Source organism: Acanthisitta chloris, unplaced genomic scaffold, assembly GCF_000695815.1.
Source record: "Acanthisitta chloris isolate BGI_N310 unplaced genomic scaffold, ASM69581v1 scaffold7613, whole genome shotgun sequence".
NCBI lineage: Eukaryota > Metazoa > Chordata > Aves > Passeriformes > Acanthisittidae > Acanthisitta > Acanthisitta chloris.
The window spans coordinates 1-17,922 of record NW_008664614.1 but is presented as its reverse complement, the minus strand read 5'-3'; the positions used below and the strand labels follow the sequence as shown (position 1 = coordinate 17,922).

Genomic DNA, 17,922 nt, shown 5'->3' with positions numbered 1-17,922 from the left:
ACTAATAGGGAATAAAAGTGGAGCTATAGATCATGCAATGGAATCATTGTAAGATGTAATTGGGCAGCTCCCAAATGGGAACTTCATGATGTTCCAGGGGAAAAAATTGCAGTTGTACAAGGAAGAAGGATTTGTTCCAGGGGGAAAGGCATTTCAAAATGGAAAAGCTAATTTATTTGAGAGAGGACCAGGGGAAAAAAAAAAAGACTATTTCGAGATAAAGCAGTAACATTTCATAGTTTCATAGTGTATTCAGGGGTTGGAATGGAGCTCAGAGATGATCCAGTCCCAACCCCTGCCCTGGGCAGGGACACCTCTCACCAGAGCAGGTTGCTCAAGGCTCATCCAACCTGGAATGAAACACTGCCAGGGTTGGGGCAGTCACAGCCTCCCTGGGCAACCTGGGCCAGTTTCACTCTGATGGCAATGATGGGCATTAAAACCAGGCTGCAAACCACTGGGCTGCTAGAGAATATTAGAGCCTGGGAGTGCAAGACTGCTAAAAACCATAATTCAGAGAAAACTGTAGAGCAGCTGCAAAAAACTACAGAGCCATTCCCACCACCACCTTTAATACTTTTAAGTTCTTCAGGACACCGAAATCAGTGTCAGCCTCACAGCTAAGTGCATCCCAGAGCAGACAAATTGGGAAGCTTTTCAGGCAAGCACACTGAGGGAGGTCACACCTGCATCCTACAGGAGTGTAAAACCAAGGCAGGCCCAGCCCTCCCCAGGGTGAGTGTGCTAATGCACAGCCAATTCGGAGAGATGGGCAGTAATGGCAATGACACTCACAAGCCACAGTGCCCCGGTCCGAAATAGCTCTCCTGTCCTCTTAGCACGGCAAGGGGAGAGGTGTGTGTTCAGCAGCATTCAGCCTGGGATAATGGCCATGGATCACCACCAGCTGCATGGCCAAGTGGCTCATTACCACCCTCGGGTCGAGCTGCAGGTGGCACAGGGCTCAGAGAGTGACCCAACTGCTCCACGGAGCACCACAGGCACTGAATCTCCCAGTACGGGAAAATCCACACAGCTCTTGGCTGGATCTGAGCAGACCAAGCAGGGACTGTGCAGGGAAAAGGATGTTTTGCCACTTTCACAGGCTCTGGGATGCAATAACCTGATCCTTGTCCACCTGTTTTTTAGGAACAGTCTGAAAGACACAGTAATTTCCTCCCCTTCCTGCAGAGATTCTACCTGCAAAAATAGTACAGATAAATTAACCAATTCTAGAGCCACAGAACACTCTGAGCTGGAAGGGATCCACAAGGATCATCAGTCCAACTCCCGCCCGACCCAGGACCCCCCAACAATGCACCCTGTGCTGGGAGCATTGGCCAAACACTCCTGGAGCTCTGTCAGCCATGGGGCTGTGCCCACTGCCCTGGAAGCTGTTCAGTGCCCAAGCCACATCCAACCTTCTCTTCTCCAGGCTGAGCAGCCCCAACTCTCTCAGCCTGTCCACGTAGAGAACGTGATCCAGTCTCGGCTCAGCTCCGGGGCCTCCTCTGGCCTTGCCCCAACAGTTCCATGTCCTTGTGCAGTTGGGGACACCAGAGCTGTGCAGCACTCCAGGTGGGGCAGAGCAGAGCAGAAGGGCAGTATCTCCTCCTTAGCCCTGCTGCCACACTCCTGGGGATGCAAAAAACCTTTGATTCTTTTTATCCCCCAGGTTGGTGTAAGAGTATCTATAACTCAGCAACTCTTAATATTTGTCTCCAACTCCTCTGCCCTTGCTAGTCATAAGATCCAAATCTGTCCCTTCTCCCTCTGACTCTAAAGCAGCTGCTTCACAGCAAACAAACAAGCAGCAGGATATCAAGATTACACCCAGAGCAGTAAACAACTCACATTAGGGAAGACAGACACCTGCAGCCTCCAAAATGTTAGCCTGAGAAATCAGGAACATGATATGGCTAAATGCATCAGCCTCCAGCCTGCAGGGCTTGGAATGTGCCCATTAGCCCTCATTTGCAAAAAATCATTAATGGAAGCAGCGTTTGTTCTCAGGCACCTCCACTAAATTCTCTGCAAAGGGCAGGTGCATTAAGTTATTAATGAAGAGACACTTAGGTTTGATACAATCAAAAGGCTTTCAGAAAATACTTGGCTAAAGAATACGCAGATAAAAACTATACCACAAAAAAAAAAATAAAAGAAGAAGAAAGAAAGAAGTTGTACTTCTGATTCAGATTTGCTATTAAAACACCTGTCCAGGGAACAGGAGATCCTGCAGAGAATAACTTCCCCAAGGGAGCAGAACAGTACACATGCCCTTCAGACCACATGATGATTTCAAAGAGATAAAAGATTGCTTTGATACAAAAAGGCTTCCAAGGATGGACCAGCTCAGCCTCTCTGGGCAATAGATGTCCATGTCTGACTGACCTGATGGCAAAAGAAGATTGCTTTGATACAAAAAGGCTTCCAAGGATGGACCAGCTCAGCCTCTCTGGGCAATAGATGTCCACGTCTGACTGACCTGATGACAAAAAAAGCTTTTCCCTCCAGGTCAAAGGACTCATTTGACATATATGTCTGGTTTGATGCCTCCCTGCCATGCACCACCATGAAGATACTGGTACTGTCTTCTCAATACCTTCCTAGCTGGCAAGGAACATCCAAGCCTAACAAGTCCAGGTCCCTCAGCCTCTACTCTACAGTTTCTGACCACCCTTCCTCCACCCACTGAGTGCTGCAATGCATTTGGGGCTTGTTTGGCTCATTCTGACTTGGAACGACCAAATAGATGCTCCATCCCTGGGAGTGTCCCAGGCCAGGTTGGATGGGGCTTGGAGCAACCTGGACTGGTGGGAGGTGTCCCTGCCCATGGCAGGGGGTGGAACTATCATTTTTTAAGTCCCTTCCAAGCCAAACCTTTCCATGATTCTACAGCACACAAATCAGAACACTCACTCCTCAAATCAGGGTCTGAAGGCCTTGACAAGACAACAAGCAGCTACTGTGATTCTGTTCAGCTTTAACCTCAGCACTCAGCAGAGGCTGTTAGCAAAGTGCAGTTACAAAATCAGTGGTCAATGATTGTCAGGGATTAGAAACAGGCTAAGGTAAAACACAGGTCAAAAAGCATTAGGAATGGGAAAGCTGAACAGACTTAAACTCGGCACATGAGTAGTCTAAAAACATTTTAATCAAGCCATCACAGAATTGTTGAATAGTTTGAGATGAAAGGGATTTCAAGAACCACCCAGTTCCATTCTCCAGGCATGGGCAGAGACACCTCCCACCAGTCCAGGTTGCTCCAGGTCACATCCAACCTGGCCTGGAACACTCCCAGGGATGGAGCCGCCCCAGCTGCTCTGAGCACTTTTTTTGCACCCTGTGCCAGTGCCTTAGCACTTTCACAGTAAAGAATTTCTTCCTAATATCTAATCTAAATCTGCCCTCCTTCAGCTTAAGGCCTTTCCTCCTTGTCCTATCACCACATGTCCTCATGAAAAGTCCCTCTCCAGCCTTTTCTTCCAGTCCCTTTAAGTTTAACATAAATAAAGAAGATGCAAAGAATGAGAGGAAGAAGATGAAATATTAGTTCCAAGATGATGCACCTTCACATGGCCTCCTGCCTTTCCACACAACACTGAAAGCCAAGGATAAGCTTTGCTGAGATCTAGTTTAGGTCCACCAAATCCCATGGGTGTAACATAATAATCACTGTGAAGAGTTCCCCAAACTCTTCCATTCCCCTGAGAACACAGCTCCAAGGTATGCACAACCCCTGTGAGAAACAGGAAGACTTTTTGTGCTGGAAAAACTATTTCCCAATGACTTCCTGCAGAACTCCTTGCATTCACCCCTGAGGCATCTGGTATTGACCCCAGAGCTTCAGGGCAGTCAGCCCATCGATCTGCTCCCACAAGGCAGTTGTGTTAATGTATGAACATTAAGCAGCTCACTTGGGACAACATACCTCAGGGCTGTCTGCAGACCCATCATCTGTCCCACTTCCAGGAAGGGCAACTGCAGCTTTGTGGACATTAAAGTTAATGAAGACGTTGCCAGGAAAATTCCTAACTGTGCATTAAGAGACATAAATATTGAATCAGCAGGCACAGGGCAGCAGCAGCCTGGTGCCTCCATAACATCAGGCTGGGGGTTTGTACACACACCAAGGGTTTGCCACAAATAAGACACTTTTCCCACTCACATTCCAACTTAGGACGTGTAATATGCAAACACTCTGATTTGTAAATACCCTTGATTGAGTCTTTCTGCTTAATAAATGCTCCAGTTTGGTCCATAGCTAAATTCCACAGGTCACACGAGTCTTCAAGATGAACAGTTCTTGGAGTGCTGCACACAGCTCTGGTGTCCCCAACAGCACAAGGACATGGAACTGTTGGGGCAAGGCCAGAGGAGGCTACGGAGCTGAGCAGAGACTGGAGCACCTTCCCTACGAGGACAGGCTGAGAGAGTTGGGGCTGCTCAGCCTGGAGAAGAGAAGGTTGTGTGGAGAGCTCAGAGCAACCTGCCAGGAGCTGAAGGGGCTCCAGGGAAGCTGCAGAGGGACTCTTGGGTAGGAGCTGCAGGGACAGGACAAGGGGCAATGGGGAGAAATGGAAAGAGGGAAATTGGTGCCTTGAGGTGCAGGTTAAGGTGCCCTGGTAAACCCAGGTGAGATGGTCCATCCACACCTCCCAGCTCTGTGCTGCCTGAGCACATGGAGGAGCTGCAGCTCACCAGAGCTCTCAGCCAGGTAACTCTGATCAGCATAAAATCCACTGGTAGAACTACATACCTCAGTTTGCTTTGGCTGTCAGCAACAGTGTCGAGGATCTCTTAGCCTTGACTCCTAAATCCACGAGTTCTTAATAAACCCATAAAATATTTACAGCACACTAAAGAAAATAGTCCATTTCTAGTGTTGGAATCCAAGTATGATTCTGATGTTGATTAAAGCTTTAGGAAGTGTGTTCAGTGTGCTGAAATCAGGTGGGAGGTCTATGACACCATTAAATATGCTCTTCCTTCCTTAATTATTAGCTTTCAAAGAGCCTGGATTTGCTGGGAGCAGCACATAAGGAAGTGTTAGAACTGCTCGTGCCTCAGTATTGCTGGCACACAATTATCTTTCACTTTTAGTTGTTTTTCTACTCTGTTTTACCTGATATTTAACCTGATAACTAGCCCAAATTAGCCCTGTAGTCAGTGAGAAATAATGACCCATCCCCTCAGCACTAAAAAAAACCCAACTCTAAAAGCACCAAAAATAAGTTATTGGCTTTAAAGATCAGCACTCAAACTGCTGTGGATTTTTGTAATCCTTACTTTTCAAGAACAGCATTCAAGAGAACAAACTCTGTTTTCAGACTCATACAAATTTAACTCCCAACACATCCAGCAACTCTTCCACTGCCATTCCCAATTCCAGGCACTTCCTCTGCTCCTGAACCCAGCACAGACATAAGCCACTCCAAAGAGAGAAATTCCTAGTAACTCTTAGATATTGGTAATGTGCAGCAACACTTAAACGAGCTCACGGGATAATTAAATACAAAAAACAATGCAACTGAATGTGCATAACTTAAAAAGATTTAATATTTTAGTTTCCAAAGAACTCCTGCAGCTAATACATCCCCTGCTTTACAATGGAAATGTGGGTATCCATCTAGTTAGACTAATTTCCATCAGAAACTAGACAGTGTGTGATCCAAAAGTAACAAAGCAAAATTCCTATTGGATTTGGAACATTCTCCCTTCAGTCTCCCATCGGTGTTGTAGCTTCAGCAGGGAATCACAAAGGATTTATGAAGAGGAGCCCAGGTTGCTCCAAGCCCCATCCAACCTGGCCTTGAAGACTTCCAGGGATGGAGCAGCCACAACTTCAAGGAACATCCTGTCAGAAGACTTAATTCCCATCTAACAGGTGACAGATCAGGGAAGCACTTCAAGACAAAACCTCTGAAATATGAGCAGTATCTCCTGAAATATGTGACAGTCAATAAAACAAGTTATTTCCCACCAATAGGTGCACAGAGTTAAAAATTCCAGTTACCAAAAACACACCTAATTCTCAGTTTCTCTGTGAATTTCTGCTGTGAGGATAAATGACTGTGTGAGGTTTTAATGTCACTTTTTAAGCTGTTTCAATGTCCTTACAAGGCAGTGAATTATTTCAACCATTTCATCCTCCCCATCAGCAGTGTAAGTGCAGAGATAGGACTGAAGGGATTTCAGCAGCTCTTTGGCCATTTGTCCACCCTGTTCGTTTGCAATAATTAATAAAAACAATGAAGCGGAATTAGCACAAACCTTTACAAGACTCACTGCCTCAGGTTGAGTGTACAGTGGAGAATTGCTATTTCAGCTGTGTTAGTAATCCCTACACACACAGAGTAAAGCTTTTTTCTGCTGGATACAATGGATAAAAGCATCAGGATTCTGGAATTCAACATTAAAAAAAATAATCATATTGTAAGCAATGATAAGAAGGATTTTCTGATTCTGCTTTCAAGAGGATTAAGCATGTGGTGTCCTTTCAGGACAATTTAAGTTGTCCAGTTCCTGATCTTTCTGGTTCATAAGTTTATTGTTAAGCTATTTGATCTGCCAGTCCAGGGAAATTTACTGGGATCCTTTTCATCTTCTTGGATAAAATCCTCTCTAAATTCTTTCCCCATATGTATTTTAACACACTCCTTCTACCACTACAGAGAGCACTGAAATAATTATGTGTTTCTACCCAGAACAGCTAAGTGGTTTGTTACCTAAACCGTCTCTAGTTCTACATTTAGAAGTCCCAATCACTACTGCTCAGCCTCAGCACTCCCAAACGCTTCTCCCTGTCCTGCCAGGGCTACACAAACAGCAAATTCTTGTGCTCAGCTACCATCCCCTTCAAAGAGGATTCTCCAGCTGTGATTGCTCACTATCAGTGGCTCTGAAAAGTCCATTTTACCCAATTACAGTTCTGGATTGCAGCTGCTTTGGACAGCAATAAGGAGATCCACAAAGCTGCTCATCAGGCTGAAAGGCCTTTGCTGAGGGGATTGTCATACCTTTCCATTGGCAGAAACACACCATCAGGGAGTGAGCTCCAGGCTCTGAATCTGATTGCCAAAGGTTTGTGGGTCAACACAACTCAAAACCTGCACCCTCCACTCATCTGCAAGTGCTGTTACTCAAAGCTATCAGGAGACACATCACATTTAATGAGTTACTCTGGATTTTATCGGAGAGAACAACTGATGTTGGTCCTGTCCCACTGCTGTTCTCACAGAATGGTGACATTCTGCTCTCAGTCCCTTCCCTTCACCTGCTGAATTCCACAGGATCAATGAGGCTGGAAATGCCCTCCAAGACCATCAACTCCAACCTGTGACCCATCACCACCTTGTGATCAACTAGATCAGAGCACTGAGTGCCACCTCCAGTTGTTTCTTGAATTTAAATATCAAAAGCACTTGCCAGCCAAGCCTCAAGAAGCATTCCAAGAACAACTCCACCACTAGCTCCAGGGCCTTTCAAAACCTATTCTACTCTCTTCATATTGACCCAAGCTCTCCCAAATCCCCCAGGATCACTGATGTAATAAGCTTTACTACAGTCTTGCAACTCCCCATGATTTCCCTGGCTCTGCCTTTCTAGCTGAACTTAATGATCAAAGCACTGATAAGGTGGAAGGAGAAGGAAATGGGATCCAGAGAGGCAAAACAACAGTTAAACTAGGAAAAGACAATAATGATGGGGAAAAAATATAGACAATATAGATGGAAAATATATGGCAAGAGACACCCTTAGCGACATCCACTAGGGAATTTCCCCCACCTGACCTGAACACATCCTTCTGAGGAAACATCTAGGAGTGCAACAAAACTCTTCATGTTCAGATAAATCAAACTGCAACATGCAACCAGCATACACCAGTAGTAATTTTCCCTTTGCAAACCAGTTCACCAGGATGAAGACAAGGTGTAATCTATGACATGGGCAAAGGATCACATGAAGACACATTATAGTAGTGCCTTGGTCACCAACCCATTGGCAAGAGCTCAAGAAACATGTAAATAAAATAATTATCCCTCTGATGGGACTAAAGCTGGTTAATAACTTCAAGTTCTTCTGGGAAAGAAGGAAGAGAAAAGCAAATTATGTGATAGTCCATAACGGAATGTGGAAAAAAACCCAAGCAGTGAAAGTGTCTTTCCAGGTAAAGGTTAATTAAAAAGTGTTTCACCCAAAGATAACACTCATCAATACATCTGCTGATCCCATTAAAAGGATTTCTCAGTGGTTGGAGCTGCATGGAAAGATAAATCAAGATGTCAAACTCCTACATTGTCCCTTTAAAGCAATCTAATAGTTTAGCACAAAATTTTAAAGGGATTAAAAATTTCCCTGCAGAAGCAGAATATTCAGGAGAAAAAAAAAAAGGGATAACTATCTCCACATCAAGTCATAATTCCATCTATCAATGCCATGGGCACTGGAACTCTGCACAAAGTCTGAAAGCAATCACTTCACCTAAAATTAGGTACAAAGAAAGCAGCAGTGATAAATAAGTGGATCTTTAACAGCTGTTGTGGCAAGCTCAGATCTAATCTCCTGCTCATTCATTCGGGATACAACAAGAGGCTGATACAAAACATCCACAGAGCAGGTCAGAGAAAACAGCAACTCCAGAATTTGTTTATTCAGCCCAAACTGCAGCACATTCACAGCCTCATAACTGCTGAGTGGAGAAGGGATGAGGAAAAGAATTTAATTTGTACAAGGTCCTGTGTGTGAGAATCACTTCCAAAGGAAGTGTAGGACAATCTCCAAGTACTTTTTTATGCCTTGGGGATAATGTTTCCAGTTCCCAACACATCATGGCTCTTTTGGAGAGCAATCTGGAAGACAAGTGTTAGTGACAAAGAGGCAGAACACTTGTTGCATGTAATATGGTAGAACAGAGAACAGTCAATGGTCACATTTCAACCTCAGGCACCACTGAAGGCTCAAAGGCACTTCCACCCCTTGCACTGCAGCAAGAAGAGATGTTTCTCCTGAGCAAAGTAGAGGTAATTTAAAGCATTATCACGTGTTTTCCTCCAATTCCAGTAAAATCAGCCTCAGATTTAATTGTCAGCAGACACTTGGAGCTTGGCAATGTGCAACTCCAGCGTTTGCAGCCCAATATTCAGCCCTGTAGTGCTGCTTTAATAACTGAAAACTGGTTGTCAACAATAGGAGACTATGATACAGCTGATGTGATGATATATAGTTGAGCTAGATGATATATGACTGTTTTCATAATCCAGAAATCATAGGAAGTAAAGGGCAATGCTGAAAGGTTTATAATCCTCACCACAACCTTAATCCAACACATACATTTTTAATGAGATCTGCTAATAATGACTTTGTCAATGAGTGGTCTCAGCTGCTGCAACACTTACACCATCCCTACACCTGGTAGTGCCTTAGTGGGACAAGTTGTTAGCAGAAAGAATACCAATGCACTACAGACAGATGTAATGAGTATTGCCAAGAAGCAGATCCAATTGCACCCCAGGAATAAACCACCCTGAGGAGTCACCAGGCTGCAGGTTAACCCAGCAGGAACAAGCACAGGCAAATCATCTCAGACTAGAAAGGGAGTTCAGGAATTCAATTAAAAGCACAGGGAAAAAGAAACTGTTCTGGTGGGTAAGAGGTGAAATATGAAAAACCTATGGAGGAAGAATAATCTATCAGCAAAGTTAATTCAGAAATACATCAAGTTAACTACTTCTTCTGCAAAGGACAGAGCAGAACCACAGCAGTACCTGTGTTCAGCACCTCCTCCCCAGCCACAAACTCAAGTGTCAGCTAAGTTTTGACTGAGGGCCCAAGGGCTGTGGTACCAGTCCTGCCTCTCCAAAAGTTCCACCTTCCCTGGGTTTGTGGTGAGCACTGAAGTCACCATTCTAAATAACCACTGCCTTTCCTAATTCTTCCTATCAATTTCTGCTGATATTACTTTTGCCTCCTTAAATTTCATAATATTTAGTGCCATCTATTGAGTAATGTCACTTAGTAACATCAGGGAGAAGTGAGACCTTTCCCTTGGGATATGCAGAGTTCTCACCAAACAAGCAAGAAATAAAGGGAAAAGAAGGGAACAAAGTGAAGCATTTTGGATTAGCCACTTAACTCTTTGTGTATAAAGCTCCAGTAAGGAGAAGCAGAGCCCTGGCTGAAACACCATCCCTCAACTCCAGCCTGAATGAGCAGCTTAGATTAGCTACTTGTTTTTAGGTGATGAACATGAGGTGAAATCACAGTTAATGAAGCTAAAAATGAGAAACAGATAAAGTGGCTCTGTGAAGCACTGCCAGGGTACACACAAACGCTGAAAAAATGGGGAAGAAATGAACTTTCTGTACTACTTAAATTCAGATTTCAAACAGGTAGGAGTATCTGTACACCTACAGGTTGGGTGAGGAAGTAATTGAGAGCAGCAATGAGGAGAAAGACTTGGGCATGATGATTGACAAGAAACTCAACATGAACTGGCAATGTGCATGTGTAGCCCAGAAAGCCAATGGAATCCTGGGCTGCACCAAAAGGAGTGTGGCCAGCAGGTCAAAAGAGGAGATTCTCCCTCTCTGCTCTGCTCAGTTTTCAGCCTGGTGTTCCCCAAAACTTTCCTACCAGATCTTAACATGAGACCACAAGAAAGTCAAGGACTTCAGTCCCTGTGCAAACCAGGCAGAAGGAGAGAAGGTGCTGGCAGCAGGTAGAAGTGCATGGTGCTCCCCTGAGGCAGAGGAAAAGGAGTCTGAGTGATTACCTCCTGTTTAGTTCAGAAACAACTGGCACAAAGCTCTCAAGCACCACACAACACACTTAACCTGCCTCAGCCCACAAGTGATGAAGAGCTTCAGAAACACTTTGCTGCAGTCTGAAGATGAAAGGATAAACCAAAGCTTTTCACCTCAACGCATAAATCAGACATTTAAAGGCTTCTTTTACATCACACTATAGATTCTCTAACTGGTAAATAAAGTGTGAGGGGGGAGAAAAAAAAAAGTAGAATTTACTATTCAAATCAAAAGGGTTTATCACTTGGAGGTCTCTTTGCCCTGCTGGAGCAATTTTACAACTAACAAGTTGTATTTTTCAGTAATACCAAGAAAAAAAATGCATTTATACCTCACTTTCATGTCAGTGGAAAGATAAATTTGGCAGAGAATATCTACTGCACTTAAAAGCAGAGAGATGCTATACAATGACAATTTCCTTGCAAGGTGCTAGCAAGATTAACACTGATAAAAGCAAATATTTCTAATTTAGTCCTTGGGTTTATTCCATTGAAAAATATCAATATTTTTGATCTTATTCTTACAGATAAAAAAAAATCATTGAAGCTGCTCCAAATGACTTCTATCCTAACAACCCTTCAAATTACAAAGCCCTTTATCTGAGGCAGCTATCTGGTCTTTCTGACCTGTAATCCCAACAAGGTCTCTGAAGGAGAAAGGAAAAATAGGAGAGTTTTACCCCAGTGCCCAGACAAAACAAGGACTGCCCTGCAAGGACACACACAGGAGATTTCTAACAAGAACCACAACAGATGTGTCCCAAAGAGGCATTTTCTTCCATCAAATTCTGATTCTTAATGGAGAATGTAACCAAAACAAAGAAAAAAATTAACATAAAACCCAAAACAAGTTGCCAGGAAGGTTTTTAATTAATATGAAAAAAAAAACCAAACCCCAAAACACAAAAAATCCCCCCCAACAAATCCCCTGCTCATCAACACTGGATCAGCTCTGGCTGCATCCTCAGCAAGCTCAGCCCAAGGCTGGGATCTGTCTGTCTGTGCTCAAAGGCCTAAAGCTTTGCCAGGATTGAACTCCACACAATTCAGGACTTGGAACTACTAAAATGCAATGGCACCAATTCCATGCATAAATGCATAAACATTTAGTCCCTAAAGCTCATTATTCCATGCTGTTTTGCAAGAGCTCCATGAACTGTGCCCAATCTCTTTCCCAGGTTCAATTTGCTCTGTGTTTTTAGAGTTCCTTCAGCTTTCTGAGCTCAGCTGCCTAGAAATTAATACAAGAATCACACAACAGCCTCCAACAGTTGTTTTCCAACATGATTTTCCCACTAACTACTGGAAGATGTTTTAGCATGCACAAATCTTGTGCTCCCGCATCAAAAAGTGGTTCTAATTTAACTCACAAGCTTTGCTAAGCAAATACTTTGGATTTGCTTGTTATACACCAGCTACAACAAAAATTGCTTTATAGCTGTGCCACACGACGACTCCAAAAGATTTCCAGAGCCAAAGTCTGCACTCAGTAAGCCCTAATTGAGCATATGAAGCCTTAAGCACAACAGCATGAAATTTAATTTCCCCAAATCCACCAGAGACCCAAAAGCACAAGGTATGTGGTACATAAAAATTACCTGTTTCTAAGAATAGATCGAAACAAAAAGTGACATTTCTAAATGAAGGTTCAGCGAAAGATAAAATTCTGCTTCTCTGCAAAAAGCCACACAAGGAAAATCGTTTGGAGGAGACAGGAAAAGATGACTGTCAGCATGAGGAATCTGCCTGAGACCTGGTTAGTTATGCACAGAAGGACCTGACCCATCCCCTGCTCTTCCTTCAGATTTCATTTGGAATATCACAAATTCTCCATCAGCTTTAAAATGAGAGACACTTAAGTCAATCCAATGTCCTTCTGAGAGCTGACAATATCCACGGGATGGAGTGGCTTTCTCCCTCACTCTCATGTAAGGGAAAAACAACCAACCACAAACAAAACACAACTCAATCCCAAAGGCTCTCCAAAACCTAATTCCTGTATTTGCACAAACCTCAGAATTCATTTTAGTTCCCCTTACAGCATCAAGTAACAACAATTAAAGCAATAGCAGGAGGAGGGTGGGAATCACCCACTGCCATTCCAGCCTCAAACACCTCCCACACATGGGCCACTTTTTCACATACAGATGAAGAGGATTATTTAATTATAAGGAAAGAAGCTGAGGGAGAGAGAAAGGGAGACAGAGAAAGAGACAACTCTGCTGCACTGGCCCTTTCAACTGCACAATCACAGAATCACAGAACAGTTTGGGCTGAAAGGACCTTAGAGATCATCTAGTTCCACCCCTGCCCTGGGCCGAGACACCTCCCACCAGCCCAGGCTGCTCCAAGCCCCATCCAGCCTGGGTTGGAACACTCCCAGGGATGGAGCACTTTTCTCTTTCACAATTATTTATTAAAGTCAAGTAACATAATTTGCTAGTTTTTCAGCCTAATTTCAGTACCACTTTACAAGGACATACCCAAGCACCTGAGAGCACCCACAGAACACTTTGCATGTCACACAGACAGGCAGAAATTTAATTTATGCAATACTCGCTTCACCTCCCATGCATAATTCCAGATTCCCTGTACTCCTGCAATCCAGTGACAGCAATGTCAGGCTCCACTAAAGATTTGCTGTTACACTGACAGCACTAAGAGTTTGGCATCTTTAGCAGTCGAGTGAGTTACAAGACGTTTCACCTTTTGATAATAAAATCCCTCCATCAATAGTGAACCTTTCACCCAAAGAATATCAATACACATCACTGCAAATAAAAGTTATCTCCAAGAAACTCCATGACAACGAAGTGGCAATGCAGAGAAGCACAGGAGAGCAGGAGTGAGCACATGGAGTCACAGGATAGTTTGGTCTGGAAGGGACTTTGAGGGTCACCTTTAATCATAGAATTTAGGGGTTGGAATGGAGCTTAGAGAGCACTCAGTGCCAACCCCTGCCCTGGGCAGGGACACCTCACACCAGAGCAGGTTGCTCAAGGCTAATCCAACCTGGAATGAAACACTGCCAGGGTTGGGGCAGACACAGCCTACCTGGGCAACCTGGGACAGTGTCTTACCACCCTTAGAATAAAAAACTTTTTCTCACATCCAACCTAGACTTTCCCTCCTTCAGTTTGAACCCATTACCCCTTGTCCTGTCACTGCAGTTCCCAACACAGAGTCCCTCTCCAGCCCCTTGTAGGCCCTTCAGATAGTGAGAAATTGCTCTGAGGTCTCCACACAACCTTCTCTTCTCCAGGCTCAACAGCCCCAAGTTCCTCAGCCTGTCCTCACAGGGGAGATGCTCCAATCCTCTTCGCAACTTTGTCGCCTCCTCTGGATTTGCTCCACCAGTTCCATGTCCTTCTGATGCTGAGGACACCAGAGCTGTGTGCAGTATTCCAGGTGGATCTCACCAGAGCAGAGTAGAGAGGAAGAAATCGCCTCTTGTTTCTCCAGTTAGAACTTAATTCTTCACACACACATTCCTGTCCATCCCAACACTTCCCTGAATGTTTCTGACTGAGCCAAGATATCCTGAGCTGCTTCAACTCCCCCAAAAGACAGATACCAGCAGAAAGAGACACATCAATCCACAAAAATCAGTGCAGGAAAACATGGAAGATGTAACCCAGTTTCTGAAGAGGCACCAGCAAAGCTCATTTTACTACACACCTACACAACACTTACAGCTTTGACTGATTTGTTCTCAGGAGAAGATTAACAATAACACACACAGCCCAAAAAAAGAGAGGAAACTCTTCTGAGTCCTCACTCTAATCTGTTTCTTCAAAGGGGGACAAATTGCTGTCTGACTCTTCTAATTTAAGCATTTGTTCTTTTTTTTCCATAATCAACTATTAGCTTTTCCAATATCCACTAAGCTGAAGGGAATTAACCCATTCCCTTTGTCTGCTAGGGCTGAGCTTTAGGTGCAACACACACTCAGAGAGGGGGAAGAAAAAAAAAAACCCTTGTCTGCCCAAATTGCTTCCCATCAATATTGCTTTAGGAATTACAGACAGACTTTAAAGATTTTACACTTGTTAAATATTTTAGTGCATTTAATATTACTCAGAAGTCAGAAAATGATCCAAGCAAGCCTGGATGCTTTAGGATGTTGTCTTTGGATGTCAGATTGCAGTGTAAGTGGTTGTAATTTCATTTTCCCACCCCAAACTGCAGTGGATAAATTCATCATTATTGGCAAGCAACAAGATACACATTCTTTCATGTAACCTAATCCATTATTCCTCCACCAAAAGCTATCAAAGACTTGGCCTGAAGAAGGGTTAGTTTTAACAGCTCTAATGTTTCTCCCTCTAGACATCTTCTTTATTCTTGTAAAGTGTTATTTGTCTAGAATATATAAGCATTTCACCAAAATCACTACTTCTTAAAGCAAAAAGCCTCATTAGGTTTTCCAAGCCTGAGAATAGTAAATTCCTAGAGGCACAGAATGGTTTGGGTTGGAAGGACCTTAAAGACCATACAGTTCCACCCCTGCCATGGGCAGGGACACCTCCCACTGAAGCTTCTCTCCTGGCTGAACACTCCCAGTTCTCTCACCCTTTCTCATGGGAGAGATGCTCCATCCATTCTCCTTATCAACTTGGTGTCCCTCCAACTTGGACTTGTTCCAAGCCTTTCAATAAACAAAAACAAGAAAAACAACTTCATCTCCAGTCACCACAGCCCAAAAATTCCAGACACTTGCTCACAAAACTTCCACAACTCAGGTTTAAGCATGAAAAGCAAACACCACAGTGACACCAGGTAGGATGTGCAGCTATTATTTCACATCAATCCTCCTATCTAGAATAATCTCTTCACTAGAGTGAAATTCAGCCACTTGAGGGAAGGATTACTATGTAAATGTATTTAAAAAATGAAGATTCCCTGTCCATGGCAGAGGTTGGAACTAGATGACCTTTAAGGTCCCTTCCAACCCAAACCATCCTGGGATTCTCTGAAACAGACACTACACCTTCAGCTAAGCAACAGGAAAACAACTCCCTGTGCTTCAGCAGAAAGAAATATCCTCCATCCTCTTCACCCAAGCCTTGCTGCAAGGCCACACCTGCCACACGACTAGGTTTTAATCAGTGCTGAGTTTTGCTGGGACTCTTTTCTAAATATCAAGGCAAAAGGCCCTTAGGGAACTCTGTTATCATGAGTATTTCTGTAGCACTGATAAGAGCCTTACTTGAACTTTCCAAGTTTCACAGAGCTGACAAATCACAGGCTCCTATCTCTGCCCTTCATTCTCTCTCCTCCAGCAGCTGCTTCACACTGTGCTGAAGTGTTTCACAGGAGAGCAGTGGCTGCCTTGGCACAAAGCCTGTTTGATGCATCTCAACAGGCTTCAGTAAGGCAGCAGAACAAGTGAAGAAAGCCCTGGGCCTGTGGAAGCTGTTGTGTCACTTATTTCCACCATCCCAGTAGAGGAAAATTGCATGCTACTCCTTCAGTGTTTGCTCAAGTGTATTTCCACCGAATCTCATGAGACTCAAACTCAGTGTTAAGTAAACAACAACTGCCACTTCAGAACTCAAGATATCTCAGTATCAGCTTGTTTTGGGGCTGTTTTAATCTTTAACAATGGATAAAACTGTAGAAAACCAATAATAAAGTTTGGTTTACACTTTAGTGTCAGGAGAAAACAAAGAGGAATTTAACTCCTCTAAAAGGCCACGAACTCCACTTAATGTCAAGGAAATCATCTTCACAAAAGGGCAATGAGTTCCTTGCAGGCTCAGCAGACACACTAGATTTTCTCCCTCTCATTAGGAGCAGAAAACCAGGAGCAAACCTGTACCTGCAGGTCGGTGCTGTCTCCCACTGGGCGAGGAAGGTTCCTTCATCCGATCAATGACGCTGTCGGACAACTGGAAAACACAAGGTCAGAGTCAGACTGCTCACCCCTCATTACCCCCCAAAATGAAGGGAAACTGCTCAAAACAAGAGCCTAGAGTCAGAATAAGACACAGCTGCCACAAGCCAATCCCCAATGCAAATTAACCTTTCTCATCTGAGGGGTGAGAGCTCACCTGAGAGGAAACATTAGGCTCAACAAGATGATTTTGGCTCTCACAGACAAAACTGACAAGGCAAAATACAAAATTCAGGGAACAGGAAAGGAGAAACCGCTCGGAATTAATCAGCCTTTTTGCCTTTCTCCCTCTATACGTATTTTTTATTCTTGTAAAGTGTTATTTGTCTAGAATATATAAGCATTTCACCAGAATCACCACTCCTTAAAGCAAAAATCCTCATGAGGTTTTCCAAGCCTGAGAATGGTCAAGAAATTCCTAGAATCACAGAGGGGTTGGAAGGCCCTTAAAGATGAACCATTCCCACCCCTGCCCTGGGCAGGGACACCTCCCACCAGCCCAGGCTGCTCCAACCCCATCGAACCTGGCCTGGAACACTTCAGGGACGGAGCAGCCACAGCTGCTCTGGGCACCCTGTTCCCTGTTTCAGCGTGGATGAACTCTGTTCTCTCTGGAATATATAGAGACATATCACACTTACATTCGCGTCACCTGTTGCCTGAGAGCATTAAATGACCAGAAATGGAGAATATTTGTCTCCTGAAACAGAGTGAACCGTCGGGACTCATTCTGCACCTCTCCTCCCTCAGGAAAGTTATTACCACTCCTGGGATGAGCAACACAGTGTACTCCGTGGAAAACTTTCTTGGCTCACAACTTATCTCCTGGTGTATTACAGCCAACAGGGGTGACATCCCTACCTATAGTGGGGAGGGGTGGAACTAGCTGGTCTTTAAGGTCCTTCCAACCCAAACCATTCTGTGGTTCTGAGATAAACAGGGGAAGGAGAGGGAGGGGAGGGGGGAGAGGGAAGGGGAGGAAGAGGAGGGAAGGGCGCTGCAGGCACATAGCAAGCCCAACAGGGCACGTAAGCAAGCAGAGTTCAGGAAAGGGAGGAGCTGCGACGCGTAGAGGTCAGGGAAAGACAAACAGCCGCAACAGTGACACTTCTACCCTGGAATGGACAACCGGGCAGGGCACGCGGGGGCGGAGGCTGCTTGAGGCGACAAGCACCAACACACCACGGCCGGGACAGAGCAGCGAGTGCAGGGAAAGGGAACC

General features: G+C 44.3%; 1 protein-coding gene across 1 annotated transcript in view; it reads right to left on the bottom strand.

The window, feature by feature from the left end:
* The window catches only part of CHCHD3 (coiled-coil-helix-coiled-coil-helix domain containing 3), a gene marked incomplete at its 5' end in the record, with an annotated part of 106,946 nt that extends 90,251 nt beyond the window's left edge, over positions 1-16,695 (bottom strand). Inside the window, one exon of the mRNA XM_009071442.1 lies at positions 16,626-16,695. Coding sequence (XP_009069690.1) covers positions 16,626-16,695 — 70 coding nt within the window. The remainder of the gene's footprint in view (positions 1-16,625) is intronic.
* Between the last annotated feature and the right edge of the window lie 1,227 nt (positions 16,696-17,922).